This window comes from Pongo pygmaeus, chromosome 10 (assembly GCF_028885625.2).
Source record: "Pongo pygmaeus isolate AG05252 chromosome 10, NHGRI_mPonPyg2-v2.0_pri, whole genome shotgun sequence".
Classification (NCBI taxonomy): Eukaryota; Metazoa; Chordata; class Mammalia; order Primates; family Hominidae; genus Pongo; species Pongo pygmaeus.
In genome coordinates this window covers 129,990,498-130,004,078 of record NC_072383.2, presented here as the reverse complement: position 1 = coordinate 130,004,078, position 13,581 = coordinate 129,990,498, and the positions used below count along the sequence as shown (strand labels likewise).

The 13,581-nt window shown below is 53.4% G+C and overlaps 1 protein-coding gene across 9 annotated transcripts in view; it reads right to left on the bottom strand.

Moving 5' to 3' along the window:
- ADGRD1 (adhesion G protein-coupled receptor D1) overlaps positions 1 to 13,581 on the bottom strand; it is a 188,396-nt gene that overhangs the window by 4,232 nt on the left and 170,583 nt on the right. For all 9 annotated transcript variants that reach the window (XM_063646825.1, XM_063646827.1, XM_054444290.2 and 6 more), the window contains 3 exons: positions 5,497 to 5,588; positions 1,147 to 1,273; positions 256 to 297 (listed from right to left, as the gene is read on the bottom strand). In XM_063646825.1, coding sequence (XP_063502895.1) covers positions 256 to 297; positions 1,147 to 1,273; positions 5,497 to 5,588 — 261 coding nt within the window. The remainder of the gene's footprint in view (positions 1 to 255; positions 298 to 1,146; positions 1,274 to 5,496; positions 5,589 to 13,581) is intronic.

The window sequence follows — 13,581 nt, the reverse complement described above, 5'->3', positions numbered from 1 at the left end:
ACATCTCACTCTCCCCAAGATGCAGTCGCCACTTCTCCAGGGAGAGAGGATGCTTGCACATCGCTTAGCAACTAGGCGGGGAGAGAACAGCTGCTCAGCAGCAGGCCCCAGGGCACACAACTTGTCATCAGGAACGCAGCTGGCTCAGGATTTGAGTCCCAGACACCACCCTGACCGGGCAACGCTATTCGTGCTCCTGTGACCTTTCAGAAAGGAAAAGCCAGCTGCACACTGCCAGGAGTAGAGCGGACATACCTCTGAATTCAGGAGACAATGAAAGAGGAATATGAACAGTCCCTGGGAAGAAAGGGAAGAAACGCAGAGATTAGAGCCCTTTGCACGCAGTTAGGAACACTAGAGGTCCCTCCCACGCAGCCTGGGAGTGGCACTGGCACCGCACGCTGTGACACCAGGTCCCATGACCCGGGGCCTGTGAGGACGGAGGGGCATCCTGGGTCCCACCCTGTGATCCAACCTAGATTCAGGCAGCTGCTCGGACCGAGTTCAGAGAGGGGGTGCTACGTGGGCAAAGGTGCAGCAGCAGGTGAGTTCCCAGGCAGGCTCAGTGCGGGGAAGGGCAGGCACTTCCGGAAGACGTGCCACTGGCCTGCAGGCACAGACGCAACTTGAGTAGCCCAGGGAGGGCCAGGAGGGCAGTGGACGGTGACGGGGACCCATGCCCGCCCTTCCTCGGGGGACTGTGGGTCTGAAGGCCCTGACCCTGCGCATCCCAAGTCTTTGGTTCCCAGGTGACCCTCCCTGGCCCTTCGCACAGAGGACAGCACCTGGGGGCCGCCCTGGCCACCTCTCTGCCTGACTCTCTTTCCAGAGCTGCCGCAGGCTGACTGTCTTACTGTCCTCCATTCCCAGCCAGGACATGCCAACTACAGATGCTGGCCAGAAGCATAGGCAGCCCCGCCCTGAAGGGGTCAGGATCCTGCAGGCCCCACTTTCTGAGAGTCCTCAGGCTTCGGGGACGCCCCGCATTACAGGCTCCTAAGGTGTGGCGGGGAAGGCAGGCCTGCCTCCTGCCCCTGCAGCCCTAGCCCCCTGCAAGCCTGCTCCTGATGGCTGGCGGCCCCGCCTCCCTGCCAGTCCCTGACGGCTGGCGGCCCCACCTCCCTGCCAATCCCCGCGGGCTCTCACCTGCAGGGAGTTGAGCGTGGCGAACATGTACTGGAAAACCACAGCACAACCATTGACAGCAAGCACGCCAAAGACCCACGAGGTGCCCAGGATGGGCAGCAGCACGGCCACTGCCTTGGCCGTCAACCTGGAGAGAAACAGCGACAGTCACCCTGAGCGGCAGGAGGGCAGGTGCAGGCTGTGAGGACTGCCCTCGAGACGCCAGGCTTCCAGACGGGTGCAGGCACCGCCCTGCTAGGAGCAAGACCTGGGGTCCTCCCTACAGGTAGCCCTGGTTGAGGCATTTACCTGGGAGGAGCCTCGGTGTTTCCACACCTCCATCCCTTACAGCTGGTGGGTGGGAGAGAGCTCTGGAAAAGTTCAGGTAGCACCCAGGGTTCACCCAGGCCATAGGGAGAATCTGTCCAGGCCCAGGGCTTGCATTTGAGCTGTTTGCAAAGATGAGGAGGAGCCAGGCCGCAGAGGAGAGATTCGGGGGACTGAAGCAGCACAGGGTCCCCCGCAGCGTCTGGAACCCAGGCCTCCTGTGAGACACTTGGAACGGGGCAATGAGGCCCGGGCCTGAAATGAGGCCACGGCCGGGAAGAATTCTCCAGGCCTCGCTGGGCTGCAGCCCGCATGTCCCCCGCTGACCACCCGAGCCCTCCTGTGACACTGATAGTGAGTTCTCACAGGGCAGGACCAAGTGATCATCTTCATGTCCCTGCTCATGCTCAAAGGACGTGCTAAACAAGGGCTCGCTGAACTGCACCGTGAACTCACAGAGTCCCATCGCCGAACACACCACCCCCATCAGCACGCGTTTTTATCTCCCTAGAGCCCCATGGGCCCTCTTGACACAGGAGAGGCAGGTTATGTATTGACCCCATTGTATAATAAGGAAACTGAGGCCCCACAGCCCCTGGTAATGGCTAAGGCGATACAGGGTTTCATCAGGGGCAGAACCAGAGGGTATGCAGACGTCCCCACCTGGGCCAGAGTTAGCACCCACTCTGACTGGGCCCACCAGCTGTCTACCTCAAAGCCATTCCGATGTGCAGTGTCAATCATGGCCAGCTACCTCAAGTCCAGTCCATCCTGACTTCTGAAACAGCTGGGCTTTCCACAACAGGGACCTTCTGCCTTTGAGCTTCAGAGAAAAGTCTAGAGACTGACGGAGTTCCTGCTGCCCAGGTCAGCCACTGTCACATGCCTCAGTTTGCCCCTCATCACTCAGCCCAGTGACTGAGATTGTCTCCCTCATAGACTGTGGGTTCCATAAAGGCTGGAACTTGGTCTTTTTTTCTCTGTAACCCCAAAGTGCATCCCGGCGCCAGGACTCAGAGGCTCTCAGGAAATAAACATTGAATGAATGAATGAATGAATGAATGATGAACAAATGGACGGACATGCAACAGTGCTGCACACAGATCCGGCACCTCCCCGGAGGAGGTGAGACACAGCCATAATGAGCTTCCTTGTCAAGAGCCCAAGAGCCTGGCAGTGACAGCTCCTGGCAACGGGCTTCTATAAAACCCAGAATTGTTCCAGCACTTCAGATCGCAGAGAAGCTGCAGCCAGCTTGTTCTCATAACACTAATGCAATAAAAATAAAACACCTGTTTCTGGGAAACAAAAATATCATGCATTATTCAGCTACAATCTTTAGATCCCGGGAAACCATATTTGAAAGGAAAGGTCACCGAGAAATAGGTACCAAAATGTGCTACTTTTAAAGTGATGGTTTGACTTTTCTTAAAATGAACAATAGAAGAAGATCTTGGGGGAAGACGCTGAGCTGAAGCTGTGAGGACTCTCAACACGGCCAGAGCTGTCAGTGTCCCTGGTCAAAAGCGGAAGGAGAGGGGTCCCTGGATCTGAAGGAGGCTCTGGGAAGGGGGTGTGCTTTCCTCTCTATGACCCCCTTCTGCTCCCCCAAGGTCAGCCCTGGCCTGGGGGGCTCAGGCCTTGAGTCTCCAGCCCCCACAGCCACCTGCTCATGGGTGCATTTCCGTGGGGGCCTCACCCTCACACCCCCTCCCCCAAGGTCCCACTTGTAAAACCTGACCATTCTCTGCTTCTTTTTCAGGAGTCTGGAATCACAATCAATAAACAGAGACTTTTTTAAAAAGTGAAAGCCAGGCTTCTCCCCCTTCTCAGACCTCACCTATTCTATTCTCCACTTCTTGGGGTGGGGGGGTGGCGGGGAAGTGAAAGCCAACCCTGTGGAGGGCCCCTGAGGAAGAATCTTATCTTGTTATTCACTGAGTACTGGGCTGCTTGGCACTAAGAAAATCACTAGAGTAAAACCAGAGGATGAAGAATAGGAAGGTGCTGGGGAAGCTTCCTCACGATGCAGTGACTGCCTCTTCCTGCCTGGCGCCTGCTCCCTGGCTGTGCTTTGTCAGCCCTGGGAGTCAAGTGTTACATAATCCACACTAAGAAGATTGTGAGGAAGCATCCCTGGGGGGTAGACCTGGCCGCCCAAAGGAGAGGAGCTGAAGGCATTGGGGAATGTGCTGGGTTACACAATGGAGAGGGACCCAGAGGGGTCTGTCCCCAGAGACGCCTGCCTGCACCTCCCCGGGAGGGACGCATCTCTGGCCTGCCAGGTGCAGACTCATGTGGGAAGGATGGGCAATGCCTTCAGCTGTGCCCTGCAAAGACCTGGGCATGCTCTCCCGGGGCACGCTACCTCGAGCCTTCACAAGAGCTGCAGACACAGTGCCAGCCTGTCGCTTGGAGGACATTTCTATGGAGAAGCAAAGGCAGTGGACAGAAGCTGCTTCCTGGGTGGGCACTGATGGGAGGATGGGGGGCAGTGGGGTAGAGATGGAAGGCGGTGCACAGGTGCAGGGCAGGTGCACAGGGGTGTTCTGGTGACAGTGAAAGTAGTGGTCTCGTGGGGGCTCAGACAGGGGAGTGTGAGCTTTTGCTGGAGACAAGCTGGCAACAGACTGGCTGACCCTGAACGCTGAGGTGAGGGCCTGGGGAGCTGAGGGCTGGGGTGAGGAAGGGACAGGTCCCTCCCTGGCCAGGCCATGAGAGGTCCAGGAGACCAGCCTGGTCTCAGCAATGGAAGAGGAAAGGACGTGATCTCTGACCCTACGAGCATCTCTTCTTGCACGGGGCACAAGTCTGGAAGGTTTCCAGGAGCTAAACAGCCCAAGGAGGCTGCAGCCTCTTGTCAGGTTAATTTATGGTGTTTGGAATTCATTACAGACTAATTCTCTCATAGATTCACTGCTGACATATTTACCACTTTTGCTTTCACATCAGAAAAGATATACGGTGGCTGAAGTAACATTACAAAATGTCAGCTGCCTGGTACCCGTGCCCTGCTTTTCACAAACCCCCCAAATTCCCTGTGAGGGATGGCCTCCCCAGCTTTCAGCCCTGTGGTTTGGGGGTGCTGACTGAACAGTCACATGGTCATATGAGTGAATCCCCCTCTACAGGGTCTGGCTCAGGGAGGGCACAGGTCCAGCCAGAGTCCCCATCCTCCAGGCGCAGGCCTCTGTCTGAGCAGGTGGGACAGGGACTCCCCCGTGGGCCTGAACCCCTGCCGCAGCCATTCTGCCACCAGGGGGCAGAGTCGACCTCGGCCTGAAGCCAACACCGAGGATGCGAAGGAGGAGCTGGGCCCCGCTGCTGCAACTGCCAAAGAATTCCTGCAACACCAAGGCTTCTGAGCTCCGGACTTTGCAGTCAGCTGCGTCAGTGAGTCCCCCTTCTGCTTAGGCCAGTGTATGCTGGGATTCTGTCACCTGCAATCGTCTGGGCCCTAACAGATGCGGGTCAGGACACCCCCGATGGCAGTGAGTTGTGTGGCTGGAATCCCTCACAGAGACCCCACCCCTTCTCCAGGTGGGCAGCCCAGAGCACACCAGGACACTACTCTCCCTTGGACCTTCCCTGATGTGCCAGCTGAGGGGGAACCTGTTATCATCCCGTTCTGCACGTGAGGAAGGCGAGGTGCTGAGGGGCTAAATAACTCGCTGAGCCCAGCAGATGGCCAGGGCAGACACAGGACTGGCAGGGGCTTTCTGGCTCTAGAATCTTCCCCGTTGCCGCCCCCAGCTGCTCATCACCCTGGGGTGAAGAAATCCCTAGCAGAACTCCGTAGACTCCGTTCTTCTACACATGGAAGCTCTGGGGCTGGGTAAAGGCCCTGTCCTGGGTCACGAGAGCCAAGCGAGGACGTGAAGCCAGAGCTGCCCCGAGATCACAGGGACACCGAGCTAGTGGAGGACTCTGGTGCCGGCCACAGGAGGCAGGAGTGGCTATCTCTCCTGAGATCCAGAGGATCTCAAAGCAGTCCTCTGGGGGCAGAAGGGCCATGGCACTGCTGGCAGCCTGAGGTCAACTTACTTGAAGGCACTGGGGTCTCCATGGATCTTGTAGTTGTCGGCGCTGATCTGTGAGATGACTCTGGTCACAGCGATGAGGATGCCAATGTTGACCTGCACAAGAAGACACGAAGGAAGGTGAGGAGCGCCTGGGCTGCACCTGCAGGAGAACTGCACCCACCTGGCCACTGCCCTCACCACAGGCTACCCCTGCCCAGCCAGGCCTCCTGGGACACAGAGGCGTCACTGGGACAAATCTCACCCTGTTCCGTGGGCTTTTACCAACACACACAACATGCATGCTTGCCTGTGAGAGCTCCTGCGCTGAGAAGACAGCAGAGACAAGTTCTAGCCCCAGGAACACATCCAGGCATGAGGGCATGAGCCTGGGCCAGACCTCATCTTAGCATTTGCTTCGTTAGTGTGACCCTGGGCAACTCACCCAGGTCCTCTGAGCCTCAGTGCCCCAGGTGACGAGAAGGACAGTGCCCACTGTGCAAATGACTGCTCAATGTGCCAGGCCCCAGCACAGCAGCTGGCTCTCATCTCCCGCCCCGGCCCAGGCCTGCGGCTGTGTGACCCACAGAAGCTGCGGCAGACGGGCATCATCTGCCAGCACCCCTCCTTGCTGGGAAACTGCTGGAAGGCTCCTGTTGGGACCTATGGGGGTGGGCGGGGCACTGAGGGGCCCGTGGCAGAGGCTTCAGCACAACCTGCCCCTCACCTGGGCAGCTCCATCAGTAGGAGGCTGGCAAGGCAGGCACAGCATGGGGAAGAGCCCCCTAATGTCCTCTGGCTGCAGGGTTAGGGTGAGGGTTAGCCTTCTCCCTTGTGTCTGAAAAATTCTGAGGCCGTGTACAGAGTCAGCAAGGAGTCCAGTTCCAGGGTAAAGTCCTCTGTGTGAAATCTCAGGCTCGAACTTTCAGGCAATGAACAGGGCTCTACCTGGCCAGCCTCACAGGGCAGCTGCTGTCCCCACGCCAGCCTGGGTGCAGCCAGAGCCTGCCAGTCTCTGAAGGGAGCTGCAGTCAGAGGGCCAGCCTCGCTGTTCCCCCGCACGGGATGGGCCAGCCTGGCTCTTCCGCACATCTGCACCCCTCACCTAGGCGCCCGCGCCAGGCCTTTCTAAAGCACCTGCTGAGCCCGCCCCACCCTAGGGGCCCTGAAGGTACCTTCTGTGCCCAGGACTTTTCCACTGTGAGCCCTTCCCCTTCCTCCTCGCGCAGCTCCCAAGCCCGTGAATCAGCAGGAGCCCCCCGCCCAGGGCTCTCTCAGCAGGAGACCGGCCCTGTCTGCACGGAGGCTTCAGACCCTCCTGGTGCTGTTCTTTGGGGGAGAATGGTGCGTGGTGGGGCCACCCCCTCCTGCCTAGCCCCTTAGGACACTATTGTGGCAGTGAGCACCCCAACTGTTCCCTCCTCAGCTCCTGTCTTCACTGACCACCTCAACACCTGGCAGCTCAGCTCACGCCCAGCTCAGCTGACAGTCTGATGCACCTTAGTTGCCCTTATTTTCCTATCTGTAAAGTGAGGCTAATAATAGAAGGGTCCAAAGGCCAGGGAAGGGAAAAGAAGTGAACATATTAGCCACCCAGCATGGCGTCTGCACAAAGAGCATGTCCAGAAATGCTGATGCCCTCCAGCCAACCTCACTGTGTAACGACAAGAAAGCCACACTCAACTAGGAGCAGAAAGCAGAAGCAGCGTGGATGACAGGTCAGTGGTTTTCAAATGCAGTGATGATTCAACTAGGACAGTGACAAACACGTAAGTGACTAATGTGCAGTTATTACTTCGAGTGGGGATTTCAAATGCAGACGGCTGATGGTCACTGATGTGTGAGTGGGGCCCGTGCCCTCGGGGCAGGCTGGCCTTGGCCATCTGCCTGGGAAGAACTTTCGTGCCTCCAGTGGTGGCTACAGCATCTCACAGAGAGGAAGGTGGAGATGGAAGGTGCCCCAAGTCAAACTGCCACAGACCCTGCCTGCCCTTCTTACTGAGATTCAGAAGTTTTTCTTGAATAAACGCTTTTAGTGTGCATGCCTTTGTTTCTAGAATTCCGAATATTTTTCAAAACAATTCTTCCAGTTCTTTCCTTGTTCTGGGGGTGGAGATTTCCCCAGGTCCTGACTCTGCCATTCTGCAACTCATGCCCCTTTCCCTTGAGGGATTTCTATTCTGGGTACCTCACCCACTGACATAGGCAGGGGCCTTATCTGTAACAAGATTGGAAACAACCTGAACGTCCACACCCAGACAGCAGGGTGGGGCTGCCAAGCACACCCAGACAGCAGGGCGGGCCTGTCACTCACACTCAGACAGCAGGGCAGGCCTGTCACTCACACCCAGACAGCAGGGCAGACCTGTCACTCACACCCAGACAGCAGGGCGGGCCTGTCACTCACACCCAGACAGCAGGGCGGGGCTGCCGTCCACACCCACTCTGTGGAACACTTTGTGGGTCTGAGACAGACTGAGGCAGCTCTTCCTCGGCGAAGAAGCCACACCCCCACATGCAATGAAGGCCGCGATGGGGTGGGTATGTAGTTATAGCCCCCCATCTGCACAAAAGCCCGGGATCCCCATGAAACCAGCATCACGGGTTGCCTGTTTGGAGGGAGGGTGGAAACCAGGAATTGCAGAAACATACATGGGCAGACACATTTATGCACAGATTCTTAGGCTTTTCCTTTAAATTTTGTGTTGCCAATTCAAAAATCAAATTCTTTAAATTTTAGTTTTAAACAATTATAAATTAAAAGGAAATAATATGAAACCCATTTCCTGTGAACGACTGAGCAGTGTCCTTGGGCTCAAGTGGAATAGAAACTCAGCCATGCAGTGTTTCAGTGATTCAGGGGATGGAGAAACCGTGAAGCCTGGGACCCATGAGAGGGATGCCTGGAGACGTTGGAGAGGGTCTCAAGCAACTTGAGTGAGTGCAGAGTTCCCATCAACCAACACCCCACCTGAGCTCAGAATCCCATCACAACCAACACAACCAACACCTCACCTGAGCTCAGCGTTCCATCATACAACACCCCACCTGAGCTCAGGGTCCCATCAACCAACACCCCACCTGAGCTCAGAACCCCATCACAACCAACACAACCAACACCTCACCTGAGCTCAGGGTTCCATCATACAACACCCCACCTGAGCTCAGAATCCCATCACAACCAACACAACCAACACCCCACCTGAGCTCAGAGTCCCATCACAACCAACACAACCAACACCTCACCTGAGCTCAGGGTTCCATCATACAACACCCCACCTGAGCTCAGGGTCCCATCACAACCAACACCCACATAAGCTCAGGGTGTCATTACAACCAACACCCCACCTGAGCTCAGGGTCCCATCACAACCAACACCCACATAAGCTCAGAGGTCTCATCATCACTCCTGCTTTGCCGCTGGAGGCTATGAAGTGTGCTTCTGCCCCGGACCTCTCAGCTGTAAAGCTGAAAGATGCACACATGACTGTTCCCAGACTTTTCTGACAAGGCCACTGAAAGGATGATCAACTTGCAGCAAGATGTTTTGCCAATGTGAAATGCTACGAGTGATTAATTTGCGATTTCAAGTCCTTTACTTTATCTTGACCGCTTTGCATAAGATCCACTCTAAGTGTTTCACAACAGTTAAGCTGATCACATTATTACTTGTCAGAATTCATCATCTTTCCTTTTTCTCCAAAGATTTTGCTGGGTCTTTTTTTTTCTTTTAGCTTGGGTCAGTCTGGTTTCATTTTCCAGGCACATTTTTTCCATCTTTTCAGGATGATACATTTGCTGTGGCTTCATAAGAGGAGGAGCGGCTCACCACGGCCTCCAATCCTGCATCGGTGCAGTTAAGTGGGGGACTCTGGCTGCGAGTGGCACAAATTTGACATTTCATGAAAATATAAAACAGAATCAGGCCTGGCCCCCCTCACTCCATTTCACTCATCCTCATCCATGCCTTGCCGTATGGTACACCCACACTCGACTACAAATCGGAAAATGCCCTGGGAGTGAGGCATGTACAGTGTGAGCACCACGGATGTTCAGCAGCTAAGCATCTCCCCACTAAAGGCAGACAGATGTCAAAGAAACAACTCACAGGCCTCGCTGCAGAAGAAAAACCGGAATGCACATGGAGGCAGAAGAACTGTAAAGCAAAGGTCTCGTGGCTACTATGAAAGCTAAGATCACGGTGATCTCTGGTGGGAGGAGGGAGGCAGGACTGCATAGGAATCCTGGTGTTCTGTTTCTTGACCTAGCTCAGGGTCACCAGAATGTTGATTTGTGAATAAACACTGAGCTGGACACCACTATTTCACAATGAAAGGGCTATACAGGTACATACACACATACACAAATATGTAGTTTACACAACAGTGTGTGCCTCAGTCTGTTTTCTGCTACTATAACAGAATACCACAGACTGGGTAATTTATAAAGAACAGAGATTTATTTCTTACAGTTTGGGAGACTGGAAAATCCAAAGTCGAGGGGCCTGCATCTGGTAAGGGCCTTCTTGCTGCACTGTCCCATAGCAGAAGTCGGAAAAGCAAGAGAGCACAGAGAGAGAGAAGGGGGCAAAACTCAACTTTTAATCAGAAACCCACTTGTTCAATAATGAAATCACTCCCACAATAGCAGCATTAACTCACTCACGAGAGCAAAGCCCTCACAACCTAATCAGTTCCTAAGGTTCCACCTCTCCGAACCTGTTGTACTGGATATTAAGTTACATGAACTTTGAGGGAAACATTCAAACCACAGGAGTATGTCTCTGTCTGTCTGTATTTAGGTATCCGTATCTATGTATCAGTATCTACATGTATCTACAGACAGTTCCTAACTTAGGAAGGTTCGAGTAACAATTTTTTGCCTTTTCAGTGGTGTGAAAGCAAGACATGTCAGTACAAACTGTACTCTGCAAACCTATACAACTAGTTTTTCACTTCCAGTATTCAATTTCATTTGATATTCAACATTGCATTATAAAGAGGCTTTGTGTTAGATGATTTTGCCCAACTCTAGGCTAATGTAAGAGTTCTGAGAATGTTTGAGGTAGGCTAGGCTAGGCTATGATGGTTCTGTAGGTGATATGTATTAAACACATTTTCAATTTACGATATTTTCTGCTTATAATGAGTTTATCAGGACTTAATCCCATTGTAAGTTCAGGAGCATCTGTATATATCTGTATCTATATTTATGCTTAGCTGTACCTATGAATCTATAGCAATGCATCTGTATCTATGTCTGTATTTGTATCTGTATCCATGTATCTGCCTATATCTGTATCTACATTTCTATCTGTGTATCTGTCTCTATGTATCTGTTTGCATCTATACCTCTGTATATATATCTGTAACCATATCTCTATCTGTCTCTATATAGACACATAGCTACCCTGGCTTCTCCCCAAGGGAGACAAAGATTTTAAATCAGAGACTCCTTCTCTTCCCGAGACCTGGAGGCACTCTCCTTCTTTCCTCGGTGGGGCCAGCACAGAACAAGCCATTTTGAAGGCTCAGGCTAAAGTGCCCCTGACATCCACAGAGTCCCTGTTCTTTGGGGGAACAGGGTGTCTAGGCTCTGTGGCTTCTGGAAAATCAGGTGTCATGGGCTGAACTATGTCCCCTTAAATTCACATGCTGGAGCCCTAAGCCTCTGTACCTATGAACAAGACCATTTGGAGACAGGTTCTTTAAAGATGTAATTAAGTTAAAACGACGTCACTAGGGTGAGCTTTAATCCAATGACTGGCTTAAGCAGTCATTTATTTTAAGAGGAGATTAAGATGCAGACGTGCACAGAGGGAAAAGCATGTGAGGACACAGGGAAAAGACAGTTATCTACGAGCTAAGGAGAGGGGCCTCGGGAGAAACTAACCCTGGCGACACCTCGATCTTGGACTTCCGGCTTCCAAAACTATGAGAAAATAAATTTGTTTAAGCTGTGCAGCCTGTGGTCCTGTGTTACAGCAGCCCTATAGACTAAGACACCAGGGAATGCTGGGCCTGCGGGCATGTTTGCATTTTGTGTAACTGGAATCACAGAGTGAATGAAAATCCATTTCCCTGCCTTATAGCAGAGAACAATTCGAGAAGGGACAGTGGGCAGCATGTGTGTTTGGCGGTAGATGCCTGGTGGGGGTGTTACTGGAAGTCTCTGGGCTCTGCCCTTTTCTCCTCAACCCTAGGCCCAGCAGGCCCTACAGTGACCCTTTACTGTCTCCCAAGTTCTTGCCTTTTCAGGACGAACCTTGCCAGGACACAGGGAAACCACATATCCTAATGCAAACACACAGCTTCCTAAAAGTTTTTAATTTTCAAATTATGCAGGCAATACATGGGTGTTTTTAGATGCATACAATCTTGAAGAACATACTCCCCAAACCCAAACCTCTCCTTAGGGAACCATTATTTTGTGTGCATCTGTCCGGGCATTTTCTTATTCAGTTATATGTTCACATGTGAGTGTGTACCCATATAGAGCTTTTAACTTTTTAAACAAATGGGGTCATGCTATACTTGTGATCCCAAAACCTGCTTTCTTCATCTGGAAATAAGGCCGAGGACTTGTCAGTAAATGAGGAATTAACCCAGATGGCACAAACCCTGGGATCCTCTGAAGACGTGGGAGGGACAAGACCCCCAACCCCCCTCCACGGCACTCCCTGCAGGGGTCGGCTTGAACCTCCACGGCACCCCCTGGCCCCGAGGTTGATATGCCTTCTGCCAAGAGCCAGTTAGTACTTTCGGCTTTGCGGGCCACGCAGTCGTTGTTGCAACTATTCAGCTCAGCTGTTTTAGCCTGAAAGCAGCCACAGACAATGTGCAAATCAATGGACGTGGCTGTGTGCCAAGAAAACTTGATCTACAAAAGCAGGCAGTGGGCCACACTGCTGCCATTTGCTGGCCTCTGCACTTGAACCTGGAATCTTTTTTTTTTTTTTTTGAGATAGAGTCTCACTCTATCGCCTAGGCTGGAGTGCAGTGGCGCGATCTCGGCTCACCTGCAAGCTCCGCCTCCCGGGTTCACGCCATTCTCCTGCCTCAGCCTCCCGAGTAGCTGGGACTACAGGCGCCCACCACCACGCCCGGCTAATTTTTTTTGTATTTTTAGCAGAGGCGGGGTTTCACTGTGTTAGCCAGGATGGTCTCGATCTCCTGACCTCATGATCCGCCCGCCTCGGCCTCCCAAAGTGCTGGGATTACAGGCGTGAGCCACCGTGCCCGGCCTGAACCTGGAATCTTTTAAGGCTGCCCCATTTAGCTCTTGCCTCCCTTCCAATCTGTCTGTTGCTACCAATGTCCCAGGAGGGCATGAGGACCTCAAGCCAGCTGTGCTAAGAATCATCTGGAAGATTCTAAAGGCCAAGAAGCCGAAACTTCAGGAGGTGGAGCTTAGGCAGGAATACTCTTAAAGCTTCCCAGGGCCGGGCGCAGTGGCTCACGCCTGCAGTCCCAGCACTTCGGGAGGCCGAGGCGGGTGGATCACCTGAGGTCAGGAGTTTGAGACCAGTCTGGCCAACATGGTGAAACCGTTTCTACTAAAAATACAAAAATTTGCTGGGCATGGTGGCACCTGCCTGTAGTCCCAGCTGAGGCAAGAGAATTGCTTGAACCTGGGAAGCAGAGGTTGCAGTAAGCCAAGATCGTGCCACTGCACTCCGGCCTGGGCGACAGAGCGAAGGCTCTGTTGCAAAAAAACAAAACAAAACAAAACAACCCCCCAGGTAATTCAATTATGTAATGAGTTTGAGGGCTCGTTCTGTCCTCCAGGAATGATGGCCACTGACAACAAGCAGTGGGGTAGGGGGTGGGGCCCTAAAGGTAATGTCCCCTCGGGAATGACAAAAGGGACTCTAGTGAAGCTGGGAGCCACAGGGGTGCTGGGTTCCTGGCGCCGGGCCCCACGCCATGTGGGTGGTGAAGGAGCCAGGCAGAGCCACCTCGGAACCCCAGCTGTCACTGACCACGGTCAGACATGAAAGCCAGATGACCAGGACAATGTCTGACATAGGGGCCTGTTCTGCCCAGGCCCTGCAGTTCTAGAGGGTTCAAGTCAGTACAGAGAGGGAGAATAAAGAACAGCAGACTTGAAT